We start from the raw sequence: 18,628 nt of genomic DNA on the forward strand, positions 1-18,628 counted from the left end.
ATTTTTCTTTTTTTATATATTTTCATAATGGCTAGAACAAAATGGAAACTGAATATTATTGTTGACAGACTAATTGACTTATGAAAAAATTGTTGCCAAGTTCAGGTAAACAGTTTCTGAGGTCCCCAGAGAAGATGAATGGAATTAATATGTCTGTTTCTAAGTGTAATTTTTTGATTCCTTTATAATCTCTGTTGTCCTTTGCTGTATTATTTGGACAAATCCTTCAACACATGGAGAAAGAACGACAATTTTTTGAAAAGGTTATTATTATATAAGATTTTCTGTGTGATAAAACCACACCCAATGGGCCTCACCCGGAGGAGCTCATATATGTTATTAGACTCAGGAATGTTAAGTGTGTTAGTTTCGGTCCCTGTTGGGCAGTCATATGACGCAAACGGTGACTCTGAAATGAAGCCATAATATATGGTTTAACCTCTTAACAGCTTGTGATGTCATTTTTTATGTGGTAAGAAAAACAAATGCTGTCACATTTTATATTTGAGACTCCCGCAAGCCAACATCAAGAGATTAAGTATGCACATTACTAACACACTATCATGAATGCAGTTAGATGGATGCCAGGAAATCAGCGTGACCTCAAGCACTCCTCAGTAACTCAGTGTTATAGAATGGAAAGATAAGTCTGCTGATAAGTTACAACCCTCATGAGACACTGAGTTTTCCCCTTAGAAGGAAAGAGGTAACTTTAAATATTTTGATCTCAATGTCAATTTATAGACCTCTGTCCATTCAGTTTCAACTAGTCTTAATGGTCATAATTTAAAAACCCAGAAACACAGTAGCTGAAACTAAGTAAAAAATCTGAATGTTCACAGGAAAGACAAAATTAAGACAGAGATTAAATCAGGGCAGGGAATAAGTGAAACCGTGGACTTCCAGGGTTTGCTTTCTGGAAATATGGCTTTGAGTCATTTCTGTGAGATGTAATACTACTTTATGTTTCCTATCATTTTTATTATGCACATAATTTAACAGTTTGTAATAGTCGAAGCCACACGTCCCTATGGACTGGAATACTGTTGAAACAGCTTCACTCAAGCGAGGAGACTTTTAACTGTATAATTCAGGTATGTATATTTTCTTTGAACAGATTTTGTGATATTCAGCTTGTCCAAAACGAACCTTTTGCTTGACTGAACAGCTTTGCTCAGTGTTTTGCTTGTCTACCGAGGCAAATAAAGGCTGACAAGAAGGGCATTTCTAGCTAGTTAAAGACCAACAGGAGAATGAAGCAGGATGTGAGCCAGTTATCAGAAAGTGCCTTTCTTGCTGGACATTTTATAATGTACACGACATACTAACTAGAACTAATTTAGATAAATCTTAACTCTGTATAACAGAATGTGCACCTCCCCCTTCCTCTTGTTTCTAAGTATTTAGGGAAAAAGATAACTTGTATTGTGGTGGATGTTCCGTATATATTATCTATGTTATTTACTTTTTGATTTCTCCTTGTTGGGGAAACTTCAAGGTGATAATAAGGAACATAATCGGTCCTATACCAAACTTCATTATATTTTTTTAGAAGAAGGAAGGGGTAGTGTAATGTTTTATCTGTTCAATAATTATATGACTTATGAATTTTTACTTGAAGTTTGGCTAGGAATTTACATGATTAAGGAGTTTCCGATTCTGTTAGTGGATTCTGTCTATTCATTTAAATGGTCAGCCAGTCATTTTTTATTGTTAGTAACTTCTATGTTCCTAGGGCATTTGTAGAACTGGGATGAAAGTCAATAACATATAACGTCTGTCCCCAAAGAGCTTGCAGTTTTTACTTGATGGTTTACTTGATGGTTAAGTGTCCGGATTGGCTCACAGAAAGATATGGAGTATGGTACAAATTCATCCATTTATTAATTCAACAAATTTTTATTTTGTCAAACATGATGTGCTGGGCATTTGGTCTGGGCAGGCATTAAATCCACAATGGTGAACTGCCCCTATAGAATTTACAACCTAGTGGGATAGGGAAAGACATTTTGGTGAATCAATCACATTAATAAAAAATATGATTATTAATTAGAGTCAGTTTTTGGAAGGAAAATAATACAGATACATAAATGCATATAATAAGGAATCCAACCCAGATATGGGACAGCTCAGTAGTTAACTAGATCAGGGGATTGGGAAGGAAGAGGATGGCATGTGTAAGAGTAGTGTTCCTGAGAGTAGCAGGCCAGTGTCTGAGAAGCATCCAAAAAGGAAGGAGTGATTGACAATGACACATGGTTTTGCTCGGTGGGACAAGTAAGAGGACCCACCAATGTTTATTGGACATGACAGCGTAGGGGTAACTGGTGACTGGGGGTAGTAGGTTCTATTTCTGGAGAGTGGTGGTGGCCAAATTCTGAGTTGAATGTGTTGAGGGTTAATCAGGAAGGGAGGAAGGTAATACGGAGTATAGATACACCTTCAAGAATTATGCTTGTGAAGGAAAGAAGTTGTAAGTGGTTGAAGGAGAAATATTCATTTCTTTGTTTATACATGGGGAGGCCAGAGCATGTTTGAATATTGAAAGATAGGATAGAGTTTACAGGGAGTTGTGGACCATACAGCAGAGAGAAGGGAAAATGGTAGTAAGTTTTCTAAGTAGTTGAAGAAAGCAAGAGGAGATTAGATTCAGAGCATGTGGAGGGACTGGCCTTAGAAAACAAAAGAGCAGGATGGCTGAGGATATAAGTAGATTTGATGGAAAAGGTAAAGTTGTAGTTGTTCTCATTTAGCTTAATAGGTTTTCTCTGAAAGGCAGAGTTCTGAATATCTGTTGAAGGGGAAGTGAGGAACGGAGGAGCTGCAGGTTTGGAGAAAGTGCAGAAGGTGGGGAACCTACTTTTTGCCAAGGGCCATTTGGATACTTATAACATCATTCACAGGCCAGACAAAAATTATCAACTTAAAAATTAGCCTGCTACATTTGGTCCAACGTTTAATTAACTCACTCCGAATGACTTGGCAGGGCCAGATCAAATGATTTTGTGGGCCTTATATGTCCCTCGGGCCAGATGTTCCCTACCCCTGCTAGAGGGTCAACATCAAGATGAGTGAATGGACCAGGGAGATTGATGGGCAGTGTTGAAAGCCAACTTAAGGGTGGTGAAAATTAAGCTATGGTAACACTTATCTGACACTTGTGTGCCCCCCCCCCCCCCCGCAGTGTTTGGCTCCTGTAGGGTAGGCACTGAGAAAGCAGATACTTGTTTTGAGTTGAAGTGTCAAGAATAGATCAAGGCACAAGGGAGTGTAGGGTATTGGAACAAGTGTTTTTGAAATGATGCTTTCTGAAAGAAGAACCCAAAACATTCTGGATAAAAAGGGACAGGAAGAGTGAGCAGTCAATGGAGTAGAAGTGCCACCATGACCAACAGTTAGAGTTAGTCTCAATGATGTATTTTAATGTGTCAATTGAACGATTCTTTCATAGGTCTGACTCCTGATGTCAGTCTCAGATGAAAGGGCTTGTGGCCCAAAGCAGAGGCTTTGGCAAGACGGGGACTGGGGTGAGATGAAGAGCCATCTGTAGTTGTTGGGCTCTTTTGAAACTCCATGTGGATCCTAGTACCTGAGGAATGTGACATTTCTTAGTCCTTGTGTCACCGTGAGGTCATGAAGCTGTTAAGTAAAACCATCTGTTTTAAAGCATCCTCCCTATATTTTTTGCAGCATCAAGGAAACTTGATCTTCAGTGGATAATGACAATACTTTCTTTCACCTCATTCATTTAGTTCTTAAACTCTCAGTGATGTATATTATTTGGAAATTAGTTTAAGACTCTGTAGATTTGTAAGCAAACAATGAATAACCAACAAAACCAGACAATTTGCTAACATTTGAATCTGATGCCAGACACAAGGATCTGGAGCTGGACCTGTGGAAAGAAGATGCTCTGAGGCGGTGCCATCTGCCCATATTTTACAGAACAAATAATGCTTTCTTCCCTCTCTCTGGTTTTCCCAGCACCCACTTCTCCAGTTGCTGGAGACCATCTCCAGTAATGGAACTGTCATCACCTGGCTGGTTTACAGCAGCATCTTCTTAGCTGGTCTTCCTCAGTTAGGGCTCTCACCTCCCTTTTTACCCTCCACTTAACTAAGCCTTACATTCTTGTTTACTTCTGTTAACTGATTGTTCAAAGAAGAGAAGCTCACTCCTTCCACACCACATTGAGGCAGAAATCAATCAATCTGCCTCTTAAAGTGTGAGACATTGGGCAAGTCAGGTAATGCTCCTGGGACGTAGTTTCTTCACCCATCTGTAAACTAAAATGTGGCTATTGAATGAGAGATGGAAAAGGTCTTAAAGGTTTGGAGTATGTGGTTGGGCTAGAGTTCCCTTTCAATCCTGAAATTCTGTTACTCTGTTCCCCACCTGGGTCTTATTCCAGTTTTGGGAGTATAGCCCTTGAGCCTCAGGATTCTCAAGTGGACCAGGGAGATTGACAGGCAGTGTTGAGAGCCCACTTAAGGCTGGTGAAAATTATGCTGTGGTGACACTTACCTGCCCTGTTGGGGTGATCTGTGATTTGCACCTATTTGAGGGTTGTTTGAAGATTTAATTCAGTTAATATTGCCTAGCACTGACACCTGGCACACCGATGTGATGGGGGTCCTTTCTTCCAGCGTGGTGCTTTACCTTCTCCCACCCCACCATTTAGGCCCACCACCCACCAAGCCCAGTATTGCTTTTGTTGATCAATGTTGTGGCTCAAATGTCCTAGCAAGACAAGCCATCTGCAACCCTCCCTAGGAACTCTTTCCTATGTCCAGCTCCTGTGGTTTTTGTTTGTATTTTTTGTTTGCTTTTTAATATCTTAGCCTTTCTTCTTTACCAATTCATATGGAAAGACTGGCCTAAAAACCCCTTGAAAAAAATCTCTAAAGATTTTGACTTTCCAATTTTTATTTTCTGGGACTCTTAAGATCAAAGGAAGACTTTTTTTTGTCTGCTTCTATTTTTTGTTTGTTTGTTTTTGTTTATATCTTGGCAATGCAAAAAATATGCACATAATGAGTAAATAGATGAATTCTGAGAAGCAGCTCCTTTGCCACATACAAGAACAAAACCCCCCTATTCTGAACACACATGCCGCTGCTGGCACATATGCATTCATTTCCTAAAGGCACTTCTGCCCTGGCCATGCCTCTCACTGTCAGCAGACAGTTTGTGTCTGGTCTGTTTACGCAACTGAAACAGGCAGGATCCACCTCGGTCTAGGTCATTCTTGGGCTGCAACGTTTAAACACAGCCCTTGGCTTTAGGAATATGTGGACTGAATGAATGGTTGCTAGGGAGTATGGCGGCGTCTTCATTTTATGCTGGGCTCACTCCAATGCTTGCACGTGGGAACTTCACAAAAGTTATTTCACCAGCGCTGCGCTGAATCCTCTTATCGTACGGAGTTTACTGAAGTGGGGCCAGCTCCCCGCCTCTGCTTGCTTCCCTGCCAAGGTTCCAGAGGGGTGGAGTGGCCTGGAAGGCCGCTGGAAGAAGGGTGGGGTATTTGCTTTCTTATAAAGATGCTTTGGGAAACTGGCTCTGGAGCGCCAGGTTTTCAGGAAGAAATGAGCCTGGATCCCAATGGCAAAGAAAAAGGGCACGGAGGCTTATTTGCCGGTAGGGAGAAAGCTTGAAAGTTCAAGTGTAAGTAATGAGAGCATGGCCCACGCCCAGGGAAGGGGCACCCTGGCTTGCCCCCAGAAACCCACTGACACAAGAAAACAGCAAGTGAAGTCAGTCTCCATGAACTCATTTCTTGGGCTCCCTGTGCGTGACACTGGCTCCTGGGTCATTGCATCCATACTTAGCTGTCTCGGGTTCCCGCTGATCTAGAGCGAATCCTCTTTCCCTAAACTCTGGTTGCGAAACAAATGAACTCCAAAGGAAAATCTGTCTCTGTCCCCAGGGGACGGGTCCCCAGGGACAGGCTAGCACAGGGTAACGCTCAGTTCTGCCCCGCTGTGCCACCAGTTTCTTAATCAGGGACCCTCTCCGCACACGCACCAACCTCCCCCTACCCCCCCCCCCCCCCGCCCCCCAGTCCTCGGGGGCCCTTCCGTGGCTTCAGGGCTCCGAGTTCCAGGCAAAACGCACAGGGAATGGCCCTGGGGACTCGTTCCCTTGAAAGTGCCAGAGTCCCGAAGACCTTTCCCTTCTCATCCTGTATTGACGCAGGGCGGGCGGGATGGCATTCCAAACACGAGCAAGACGTGCAGCGCCGGACCCTCCCTTTAAAAAGAATAAATAACTAGAAGCCAGCAGGTAGCCCGGCTCCCCGAAAGGCGCACCGCGGTCGCTGCCCCGGCGGCTGGGTGTCTGCGCTCCCCGCCTTCACTGGGCTGACCCGGGAGGGGAGGAGCAGGAGCCGGAGGGGGTGTTGGGGGTGGGGTGGGTGGGGGTTGGAGCGCGAACCATCCCGAGCCAAGACAAGCAGCACATTCACAAATAAGGTCCCCACCCCCAGCGCACGCGCTCCCATTTAAAGCCGCCGGGCGCCGCGGCCACAGGGCGGCTCAGAGGACGCGGCGGGCCAGCGCCACCCTGCCCCGCAGACTCACCCGGGCGTCCGGCCTCCGCAGCCCGCGAGGGACGCGGCTACAGCTTCTGAGAAGGGGTCTCGCCCGGGACTGCCCCCTCTTTCCCGCGAGGGGACCATGGCACGCCCGGCTGCGCCCTGGCACTCGGCGCTCGCGGTCCGCATCTTCGGCAGCACCTGGTGGCTGCTATTTGTCGCCGGACAGGTAGGGCGCTCTGCGCGTTTGGCGTTCCTCCCTCTCCCGGCATTTTTTTTTTTTTCTAGTCTGCGCGGCTGCGGAGAGCGCTCTCCCCAGCGAGGATCTGTCCCGAGACCGCGCGGCTACCCGAGCTGGGACAGGTGGCGCGGGTTTGGGGCTAAGGCGGCCCCTCGCGGCGAGCCCGGGGCTGGCGGGGTCAGGTCCGCGCGGAGCCTCAGCCCAGCCTCCCGGGCCCTTCCCCGGCTTCCCGCCGCGCGCGGGTCCTGCCTCCAGCTGGGCAGAGTCGGGGCGAGGAGGCGGCGCCTGAGCCGGGGTGCGGCCTTCTCCCGGGGAGCCCGAGACCCCGCACCCCTCCGGGACGATCCTTCGCGGAGCCCCTGCTCTCCTTGGTGGCGGAGGCTCAGGCCGCGTTGGGAGGCTCGGGCGCTGGGACACCCGTCCTTTCCTTGACCGGTGAACTTCTGACATCGTCACCCTGGGCCCCCCGCGTCCCTGGGTCGCAGCAGAGCGGGGTAAGAGGTGCGGACGCCAGCCCAGGTGGGCTCCCTGGCGCTCGGATTCTGGCGGGTGCAGGAGGACGCGTCCTCACCACGCCCCCTTGGAATTCTCCTACTTAGGCTGTCTCTGGAGCCAGAAGGGGTGTAGGATTTGGGGAGTTCTCCTGAGTGGGTGGCTCAGGCCCGGAGGCGGCACCCAAGGGCCCTGGGAGAGTGTCTAATCCACAGTCAGCTTGGCCACGGTTTATTCCTGAAGGACTCGGCAGGGAGCTGCTTAGGGAAGGGCCGGGTGTTAGTCAAACCCAGGATGCGTGTGGTGTCTTTGACATCCAGGCTTCCAGAGTCAGGTAACTTTTGTTTAAACCGCACGATTTAGGCAGTTTGTACATAATTTAGCCTACATGAATTTGCTCTTCGCAGTATTACTTGGGTAATTCTGGGAAAATGCCCAAATACTCTTGGCCGGAATTATGGCCAGATAGCCTCCCTTTCCTCTGTTTTGCTTATGGAGACTTGTCCAAATCGGGGGATTTCCTTCTCTTGCGTTTACTTAACTTTAGAAGCTTGTTTCTGGATCTTTATTTTAATGGTCACTTTGATTGGAGTGGTGCACTTTCTGAGGATGAGCAAGGACCAAGAATGATGGCTAAGAACGGCCCAGGGCAGGCTGGCCAGCAAGAGCTACCCAACCAAGGGACAGAAATTTTCAACAGAGAACACCTGCTTAGACTGGAGTGTTAAAAAAAGCATTGCAAAAACGTGCCTTAATTATCAGCAAGCTGTATTCCCAACATGCTTTGCTCCATGGCTGCAGAATTAGGATTGCCTGTGGGAGCTCTTGGAACTCCCTGGCTGGGGCCACACCCCAGCTAGATTGCATCAGAATCCTTGGGGGCATGGGGTATCAGAATTTATAAAGCTCCAGGTGATTTCGAGGAGCAGCTGGGTTGAAAAACACTGTGCAAAAATCTGTTCTATAAAACCATGATCCCAAAAGGAAACTCGAAGGAGAACAGTAAAGAGGGCCTAAGAGACAGGCTCCAGAGGGCACCTTTAACTCGGAGCTTCCAGTCCTGCGCTGTCCCTCACTAGCTGTGTCATTGTAGTCAAGACCCATAACTCCATTTCCTCACCTGGGCAGGTTGACATCTAACCCAAATCAAGACAGAATGCCTTGTCCTGTTTCCAAATATCCACAGGGGTAGAAATTCTTACCCCTGAGATTTTGGTAAAATATCTGAGAATATTTGATTCCAGCAAAATGCATAATGAGTTTCTTAGACTTATGGGTTTGTGTGTTTTTTGTGTGTCTGTTTTGTTGGTTTTTTTTTTTTTTTTTTTACTTGCCCACTCTGCCTTTTCAGACCTATTTCAAGTCATTTGGTGCTTTTCAGATGTTTAGGATTTTTCTGCATTACACACCTGTTCTTCCTTGCTCTGCTTGTCAACCAATTATCTTCTGGATGAAGATGATGAAAGCAGATTTGAGCGTGTGCACGTGTGTGTATGTGTGTGTGTGTGTGTGTGTGTGTGTGTGTATGTGTATGTGCATGTGCCCGTGTGCGCGAGCCTACGTTGGAAGTGGTTCATTTAACTCCAAATGACTTTTTCTAGCTCCTCTTGGCAGGGCTGCTGTCCACATGTGAGGAGCCTGACTAAACTTGCCAGGGAAGGGATAGAAAAGAGTTTGAAGTGGTAGATGGTCCTGTCTCCTGTTAGAATGCAACACTTTACAATTAATTTACTCAGGTGTTGCTCAGAAGCAGCTGACCTTGCACCCCTTTCCAAGGTCCTCGCTTAGTTTATTTTAAAACCACATGGGCATTATGTCTAACCAGTGATTACACAGACCAGAAATTTGAGGGCACATAATATCAAGAAATCGTTCTATCACCAATAGCCAATACCAAATAATTTGAAATTGTTTGGAATTTATACATTCTTTAAACAGGTTTTAAATCAACACTCATCCATGAAGGCATGACTACCAGAGTTATCAGACCGTATAAATATACTAGAGGCCCAGTGCACCAATTCGTGCATGGGTGGGGTCCCCCGGCCTGGTTGGCAATGGGGGCCGTGGGAGATTGGCTGTGGGAGCGCACTGACTGCTAGGGGGCAGCTCCTGTGTTGAGCATCTGCCCCCTGGTGGTCAGTGCACATCATAGCGACCAGTTGTTCGGTCCTTAGGCATATGTGTGTGTGTGTGTCTGTGTCTGTGTGTGTGTATATATGCCAGAATAAAAGGAGGGTCTATGTTCAAGAGCTTCTGGCTCCCTAAACTGAATTACACCTGAGCTTTATTCTCTAAAAGTCCAAAGAATGATTTAAATGCAAATGAAAATTATTTGGAAATCCCACCATTTTTTTCTTTCTTTTCACTGAATTTCTGCTTTTGTGCTGGCTGAATCACCTTCCTAACTTGCAAGATTCTTTTCTTTCCTTGTGAAACTTGAAGGTAGCTCATTAATTAGGTTCTTAATGAAACTGATTATTATTTTTTTTAAATATATTTTATTGATTTTTTAAAGAGAGGAAGGGAGAGAGATAGAGAGTTAGAAACATCGATGAGAGAGAAACATCGATCAGCTGCCTCCTGCACATCTCCTACTGGGGATGTGCCTGCAACCCAGGTACATGCCCTTGACCGGAATCGAACCCGGGACCTCCCAGTCCACAGACCGACGCTCTATCCACTGAGCCAAACCGGTTTCGGCGAAACTGATTATTTTACTGATACCACCTTCAGTTCATCAGCTGAACCCAAACTCATCCTATTGCCCAAATTGCTTCCAGGTAAGGAAGTAGACTAGTATTGGGGTTTTAACCACTAGCAGTTATCACCTATTTAATGATTCCTACTACCTAACTATAGCAATCCCTGTAAAAATAAACAAGGTCGTGGCTAGATCAACACAAATCTACTGTTATTGCTTAAAAATACCACTTAATGGCAATTCATGTTCTTTTGTTGATATATCAGTGATAGCTCATTCAAACATTAAGGTTGAATATTTTTATTTACTATGTGTTATAATTGCATTCTTGTTAGGAATTCAGTAGGAAGTAAATAGTTCCAGGATGGCTGGAGAGAATTTGTGCCTTTATGGGCACCTGATTTTCAGTTAAAAATTTTGAAGAAAAGAAGACTTGTTTCTGTTGTTATTCCTCTTGTATGTCCTTGCTCTTGTTTTATTTTTAATTTTAACATGATAATAATTTTGCATGGTTAAAAAAATTATAAAGGTTTTTAAGGAAACAGCAACTTCTTACCCTAGTCAGTCTTTTCTTTTTGTTGTTGTTTTATGTTATTTTGAGGTATAATTTACTTACAGTAAACCGCACGTCTTTAAAGTATACACTTTGGTAAGTTCTGACATATGTGTACACACAACATCATCACTGCAGTTTCCTTATTACCATTTGCAATCCCTCCCTGCCTTTCCTGGCACCGAATGTCACCAGGCAAACAGCGATATACTTTCTGTCACAAAAAATGAATATATCTTCTAGAATTTTGTGTAAATGGACTCATACAGTGGGTACCCCTGTTTAAAATTTTTTTTTTTTATTGATTTGAGAGGAAGGGAGAGGGAGAGAAAGATAGAAACATCAGTGATGAGAGAGAACCATCGACCGGCTGCCTCCTGCACACCCATGCTGGGGCTGGAGCTCGCAACCCGGGCATATGCCCCCAACCGGAATCAAACCCGGGACCCCTCAGTCCGCAGGTCGACACTCCATCCACTGAACCAAACCAGCCTGGGTGGTGCCCCCTTTTTTAAAAAATATTTTTATTGATTTCAGAGAAGGAAGGGACAGGGCGAGAGAGATAGAAACATCCATGATGAGAGAGAATCATGGATCGGCTGCCTCCTGCATGCCCCGTACTGGGGATCGAGCCCTTAATCTGGGCATGTGCCCTTGACCAGAATCGAACCTGGGCCCCTTCAGTCCACAGGCTGACACACTATCCATTGAGCCAAACCAGCTAGGGCAGTACCCCCAGATTTTAAATGTGTTTTTCTTTCATGCAGCATAATTATTTTGAATTATCCATGCTTTAGCATGTATCAATTAATTCCTTTTTATTACTGAGTATTACATTTTATGGATGCACTATGGTTTGTTGTCCACCAGCATTCCCCTGGTGGTGCACAGTGTGTTTCCAGTTTTTGGTAATTACAAATCAAATTGCTATGAGGATTTGTATACAAGTCTATATGGACGTGTCATTTCATTTGTTTTATTTTAGGTAAGTGCCTAGGAATGGAATGGCTGAATCATTGGTGTATGTTTCACTTTTTAAGAAACTGTCAGTTTTCAGAAGATTGTACCATTTTATTTTATTTTTTATTAAATTGATTGGGATAACATTGTTCAATAACTACACACACACACACACACACACACACACACACACACACACACACACACATATATATATAATACTCAGGTGCACAACTTTATAATATGACATCTGTATACTCTATTGCAGGGGTCCTCAAACATTTTAAACAGGGGGCCAGTTCACTGTCCCTCAGACTGTTGGAGGGCTGGACTATAGTTTTTTAAAAAAAACTGAACAAATTCCTATGCACACTGCACATATCTTATTTTGAAGTAAAAAAACAAAACGGGAACAGATACAGTATTTGTATTTGCATGTGGCCCGCGGGCCGTAGTTTGAGGACCCCTGCTCTATTGTATGCTCACCAACTGAAGCACAGTCTCCTTCCATCACCATGTATTAAAACCCCTGTATCCTCTTCATACTCCCCCCACACACTTTTCTCTGGGAACCACCATTTTGTTTGTGTCTATAAGTTTTTAAAATTGTTTTGTTTGTCCATTTGTTGCTTCCTGTTTTATATCCCATATATGAGTGAAATCATATGGTTCTTGTTCTTTCTATTCTGATTTATTTAACTTAGCATAATACTCTCAAGATCCACCCACGTTGTCACAAATGGCACTATTTTATCTTTTTTATGGCTGAGTCATATTCCATTGTATATTCCAGTATATGTACCACATCTTCTTTAATCATCCATCAAAGGGCACTTAGGTTGTTTCCATGTCTTTGCTATTGTGAAAAATGCTGCAATAAACACAGGGGTACTTACATCTTTACGAATAGTGTATCCAAAATTTTCAGGTAGATACCCAAAAGAGAGATTGCTGGGTCATATGGTAGCTCTAGTTTAAATTTTTTAAGGAACCTCTCTACATAATGTTTTTCATAGTGGCTGCACCAAATTTACATTTCTGCCAGCAGTCTGTCAGGGCTCCCTTTTCTCCACATCCTCTCCAATACTAGTTATTCCTTGTCGTATTGATAATAGTTACTCTAACAGGTGTGAGGTGGCCCATTTTACATTCTTGCTGGCAGTAGATGAGATTTCCAATTCTTCTGCATCCTTGCCAACACCTGGTGAGGTCAGTCTTTTATTGTAGCTATGCCAGTAGGCATACTAGTAGCATGTTCTGGTGTTAATTTGAAATTCCCTCATGATGAATTATGTTGAGCATTTTTTCATGGATTTATGTAGAATCCATATATATTCTTTGGCAAAATTTTGTATTAAAATATTTTATCTATTTCTTATTGGGTTATTTGTTTTCTTATTATTGAGTTCCTGAGAATTCTTTATATATTCTGGCTATAAGTCTTTATCAGAGGGTATCATTTGCAAATATTTTCTCCCAATATGTGGCTTGTCTTTTCATTTTCTTGACAGTGTTTTGGATGAACAGCAATTTTTAATTTTGATAAAGTTGAATTTGCCTCATTGTTGTGTGGGTTTTTTTTTTTTTTGGTAGATTATGTGTTTGCTCTTGTTTTAAAGAAATATTTGTCTAACTTAGATCATAGAAATTTTCTCTTTTATAATTTTATGTGTTACCTTTAGTCTATGTTTCATTTTCAGTTAATTTTTGTATGTGGTGCTTGATATGGAACAAAGTTCATTTTTTGGCCTATGGGTATTCAAATGTTCTAGCACATTTTTTGAAAAGACTGTCCTTTCTCCATTGAATTGCCTTTGTACCTTTGTTAAAAATCTGTTGCCATACCTGTATGGGTCTATTTTTGGATTCTCTATTCTATTCCAGTTACCTTGTATGTCTATTGCTATGCCAGTACCACACTATCATTAACACTATAGCTGTACAGGAAGTCTTGATCTCAAGAAGTGTGATTCTTCCTACTTATTCTGTTGTTTGCAGGACATTGATTTGCTATCTCTTATGAGTTTTAGAATCAGTTTGCCAATTAAAAAAGATGTGTGCAGGAATTCAATTGGGAATGTTTTAATCTATAGGTTTATTTTGAGAGAATTAGTCTCTTAATGTTGTTTCATAATTCCTGAACATTATATAACTCTCTGCTTAGGTCTTTTTAAATTTCCCTAAACAATAGTTGGTAGTTTTCACCGTACAGGTCTTACATATTTTGTCAGAGCCAGTGGTAAGCATTTCATATTTTTGATGCTCTTTTAAAATGGCACTATTTTAAAAATTTTGTTTCTGATCCTTGTTAGTATTTTTAAAAAATTGATTTTTGTAAGTTTGTATTTTCTTCAAGCTTACTAAACTCATTTATTAGTTGCAGTAGCTTTTTGCTATACCCCACCAATTTTCTACACATACAATCATGTCATATGCAAATAAAGACAGTTCTTTACCAATCAGGATACTTTTTATTTCTTTTCCTTGTTTAATAACACTGGCTAGCACCTGCAGTACAAGATTGAATAGAAGTGGTGTGCATAGATATTCTTGTCTTGTTCCTGATCTTAGGAAAATATAATTTGATGTTTCCCCATTAAGTATGATGTTAGGTGTAGGTTTTCTGTAGATGCCCTTGAGGATGTTCTTTTTATATTTTTATTTGCTGAAAGTTGTTATAAAATATGGATGTTGGCTTTTGTCAAATGCTTTCTCTAAATCTAATTATCATATGGTTTTTCATTTTAGTGTGTTAATGTGGTGAATTACATTGATTGACTTTCAAATGTTAAACTCACCTTGCATTCCTGAGATAAACTCAATTTGGTGGTAATATATTATTCCTTTATTTTTTTTTTTTTTTTACGTTGTTGGATTCAATTTGGTAAGTTTTGATTAGAATTTTTACATCTTTGTCTATGGAGGATATTGGTTGTAGTTTTTTCTGCAATATCTTTGTCTGGTTTTAGTTTCAGAGTAATACTGGCCTCACAGAATAAGTTGTGAATTATTCCTTCTTTTTCAATTTTCTGGGACAGTTTGTAAATGATTTCTTCATTAAATGTTTGGTAGAATTCATCGGGGAAGCCATCCAGACTTTGAATTGGCTTCATGTGAAGATTTTTAACTATAAGTTTAAATTCTTGAATAAATATAGAGTTATTGAGGTTATCTATTTTGTTTTGAGTTAGCTTTGGTAGTTTGTGTCTTTCATGAATTTGTCTATGTCGTCTAAGTTGTTGAATTTATTTTCATAAAGTAGTTCATGATGCCTCATTATTTTTTTCATTATAGAAAACATATAATATCACCTCTATCATTCCTGGTTTTACTCATTTATTCATTATTTTTCCTGATCAATCTTCTTAGAGGTTTATCAATTTTATGGATCTTCTCAAAGAAGTAGCTTTTGGTTTCATGGGTTTTTTCTATTGATTTGTTTTCTATTTTATTATTTTCTTCATCTTTATTTACTTTTTCCTACTATTTTATGTTTCATTTGGTCTTATTTTTCTAGTTCATTAATGCTGAGGTTATTGATATGAGACATTTAATGTTTTCAAATATAGGTGTCTAATGACAAATTTTTCCTCCGCACTGTTTTAGTGGCATATCAAAATGTGTTTTCATTTTTTTTTCTTTTTAGTTAAAAAAACTATTTCCCTCCGACTTCCTCTTTTACTTCTGTATTTTGAAGTGAGTTGTTTAGTTTCTAAAAATCTGGAGATTTTCCATATGTCTTTGTGTTATTCTTTTTCTAATTTAATTCCAGTGTGGTCAGAGAACTCATTTTATATAATTTGAATCCTTTTAAATTAATGAAATTTGCTTTATGTCCCAGAATATGGTATAATAAATGTTCTTATGTATATTTAAAAGGCATTAAATTTTTTACAAATTTGTGTCTTCTAAATTTTTCTGGTCAGTTTGTTATTGGGTAGAGTATTGTGTAAATGTCAATTAAGACAAGTTGGTTGAGGTTATTATTAAAATATTCTGTATCTTTACAGATTTTTGTATACTTACTGTATCAATTATTGAGAGAGGGGTCTTGCAATCTCCATTTACCATTGTGGATTTGTCTGTTGTTCCTTGAAGTTTTTGCTTTATTTATTTTGACGGTAATTGGATGCATAAACATTTAGAATTATGTTTTTGGTGAATTGACCCTTTTGTCATTATTAGATGACCTTCTCTATCCCTGGCAATCATCTGTGCTCTAAAATCAACTCTGTCTTTGTCTTTATTAATATTAGATAATGTTTTTAATCCTTTGAGATTTTTCATGTTAGTTACTAGTATTTCCATAAGTCGTTTTTATCTTTTGAACTGAGTTAACATTGGTTTATAACATGATACAGGTTTAAGGTACACAATATTGTAGTTCAACATCTGAATACACTGCAGTGTGCTTACCACCAAAGCTGTAGTTTTCATCCACCATCACTCAATTGACCCCCTTTACTAATTTCACCCTCTTTCATAGTCCTTACAGTATACCTTTAATGTGATTTATCACTCACCATTAGACTTTGATTATTATATAATTCCCTAATTCACTTTCACATCCTACTTTGGCAACCTTTCATGATCTTCTATCACATTTTAAAGACTCAATGGTCAGCATTAACATATTGTAATGGCTACAGTGTGCCAGGTGAAGTGTTATTATTCCATTTTTTTTCTAGCATATTTTCTTTTTAAAATACACAAAAACTCATAGACTCAGCCCTGGCCAGTATTGCTCAGTGGGTAGAGAGCTTCAGCCTGCGGACTGAAGGGTCCCAGGTTCGACTCTGGTCAGAGGCACCTACCTCGGTTGCAGGCTTGATCCCCAGCCCTAGTTGGGCACGTGCGGGAGTTAACCAATGGATGTGTCTCTCTGACATCTATGTTTCTCTCCCTCTCCCTTCCACTCTCTCTAAAAATCAATGGAAAATATCCTGAGGTGAGGATTAATAAACAAACAAACAAAGGAAACCTCATAGACTCAGACATGGTATTTTTAATTCTAGAAGGAAAAGGGAGCGAGGGGAGGAAATAAAGGGTAAAGGGGGTTAAATATATGGTGAGAAGGAGATGACTTTGGGTGGTGAGCACACAATGCAATATACAGCTGATATACTATAGAATTGTACACTTGAATCCTATATAATTACATTAACCAATGTCACCCCAATACCTTTAATAAAAAAATAAAAAAATAATAAACAGCTTTATTGAGATGTACTTCATATATCATACAATTTGCCCATTTAAAGAGCACAATTCAGTGTTTTATTATATTCTCAGATATGTACACCCATCACCACAGTCGATTTTAGAAAATTTTGTTACTCCAAAATGACACATTTATTCTTTAGCTACTACACTCCTATTCTCCACCAACCCCTGCCCCAAGCAATTACCAATCTACTTTCTTTATACATTTTAATACCTTGAATTTTCATCTGAATGGGATCATATAATATGTGAACTTTAGGGATTGGTTTCTTTCACTTAGCATGTTTTCACAGTTCATCCAAGTTGTAGCCTATATTTGTACTTTATTTATGGCTGAAAAATATGGCACTGTATGGACATGCCACATTTTGTTTACCCATTTGTCTATGGATGGACATTTGGATTGTTTTCACTCTGGGCTGTTATGAGTAATGCTGCTATGAACATTCCTGTGCAAGTTTTTGTGTGAACGTATGTTTTCATTTCTCTTGGGTAAATATCTTAGGATTTGTACGCTCTAGTACTGTATCTGTTGCAACTACCCAACTCTGTTTTTACAGCACAAAGCAGCAATAGGCAGTATGTAAATTATTGAACTTGGCGGTGTTCCAATAAACTATTTACAAAAATAAGTGTTGGGCCAGATTTTGGCCCCCTGGCCATAGTTTGCTGACCTCTGAACTAAAGTTTCATGATGATGTGCCTTGATGTGGGTAATTTCAATACAGCATGGTAAATTCTTTATGTCCTTGCAATAGGTCTATGTCCTTTAGTTCAGGGAATATTATTTTCATATGTCTGATACTTCCCTTGCCAGCATTTTGTGTTTGCTTTTTGTGAAACTTGTTAGTTATTATGCTTCCTGAATTGACCATCTACCTTTTAAAATCTTTTCTTTATTGTTATGAAAGTTTGTTGCACTTTCTAAAATACTTTATCAGTTTTGCTTTTCAAGTGTTCTTTTGATAGATTTTCAAGCAGTATTCCTAGTTGTAGGCAAAGCGTCACTACTCTCCTCCCCTTTTGCAACAACAGGTGTCTCCAGGTCTGCAGCCTTCCTGACCTTCACCGGGCCAAATGGTCTTGCTTCTCACATTGTAACCCTCTGCAGGCACAGTTCTGTCAGTCAGTTACACGTCCTCCGCCAGTTTTCCATATTCAAAAAATTTGGTGGCATCTTTTCTCTGCCGTTGTCTCCATTCCAGTTCTCTTGCCATCTTTATTTACTTACTGTTATTTTAACAGACATTTGGGGTGTTCCATCTGCAACATTTAACTGGAAGTTAGCACTGTTTATTCTTTATTTCTATTTTTTTGTCCTGATTCATCTCCAAATCTCATTAGCGCTCCTTCTGGTTATTATGCACACTTTCCAGCTATTCATGCTTTTTTTCCCCCCAGAATAAATATAAACATTGGTCAGTTTTACAAAAAAGACACTAAACTTGAGGTTTGAAGACCTTGGTTCTAGTTCTGGATTTACTGACCTCAGCAGCTAAGAGAGTCATATGTTCTTCAGGGAAGGGAATCAATGTTTACTGACCGCTAGCCACCAAACATGGAGATACTTCCTCCATCCCCATTTTTGTGTTCTAGTTTAAATCTTTCAGTCACTGCTCTCTAGTCCCTGCTTCAGTAAATACAGTCTAACCTATTTGCTCACAAATACACCACAGAAACATAGTTTTACAAATTTTGAAGTTAATATTCAGAAACAGTTTTATGAGAGAACATGGAGTCAACATGATGTAAAGATCTGGCCGTAAAATCTCACATGTGGAATTAACATTTATTCTCTATGGTGAGATTGAGGTTTAGGCATTTCTCTTTTTTTGTGGTGGAGAATGAAGATGAGGTGAAATGAAGGAGGAAATGCTTTTGAATAGTTAGTCATTCCATATCAGTTTTAACATTTTATTT

General features: G+C 40.8%; 1 protein-coding gene across 3 annotated transcripts in view; it reads left to right on the plus strand.

Annotated features, from left to right (window-relative positions):
• The first annotated feature begins 6,650 nt into the window (after positions 1–6,650).
• The window catches only part of ADAMTSL1 (ADAMTS like 1), a 900,799-nt gene continuing 888,821 nt past the window's right edge, over positions 6,651–18,628 (plus strand). For all 3 annotated transcript variants that reach the window (XM_036331231.1, XM_036331234.1, XM_036331232.1), the window contains exon 1: positions 6,651–6,764. In XM_036331231.1, the coding sequence (XP_036187124.1) occupies positions 6,678–6,764 (87 nt within the window). In that variant the 5' untranslated portion in view covers positions 6,651–6,677. The remainder of the gene's footprint in view (positions 6,765–18,628) is intronic.

Source organism: Myotis myotis, unplaced genomic scaffold (genome assembly GCF_014108235.1).
Source record: "Myotis myotis isolate mMyoMyo1 unplaced genomic scaffold, mMyoMyo1.p scaffold_m19_p_12, whole genome shotgun sequence".
NCBI classification, from domain to species: domain Eukaryota; kingdom Metazoa; phylum Chordata; class Mammalia; order Chiroptera; family Vespertilionidae; genus Myotis; species Myotis myotis.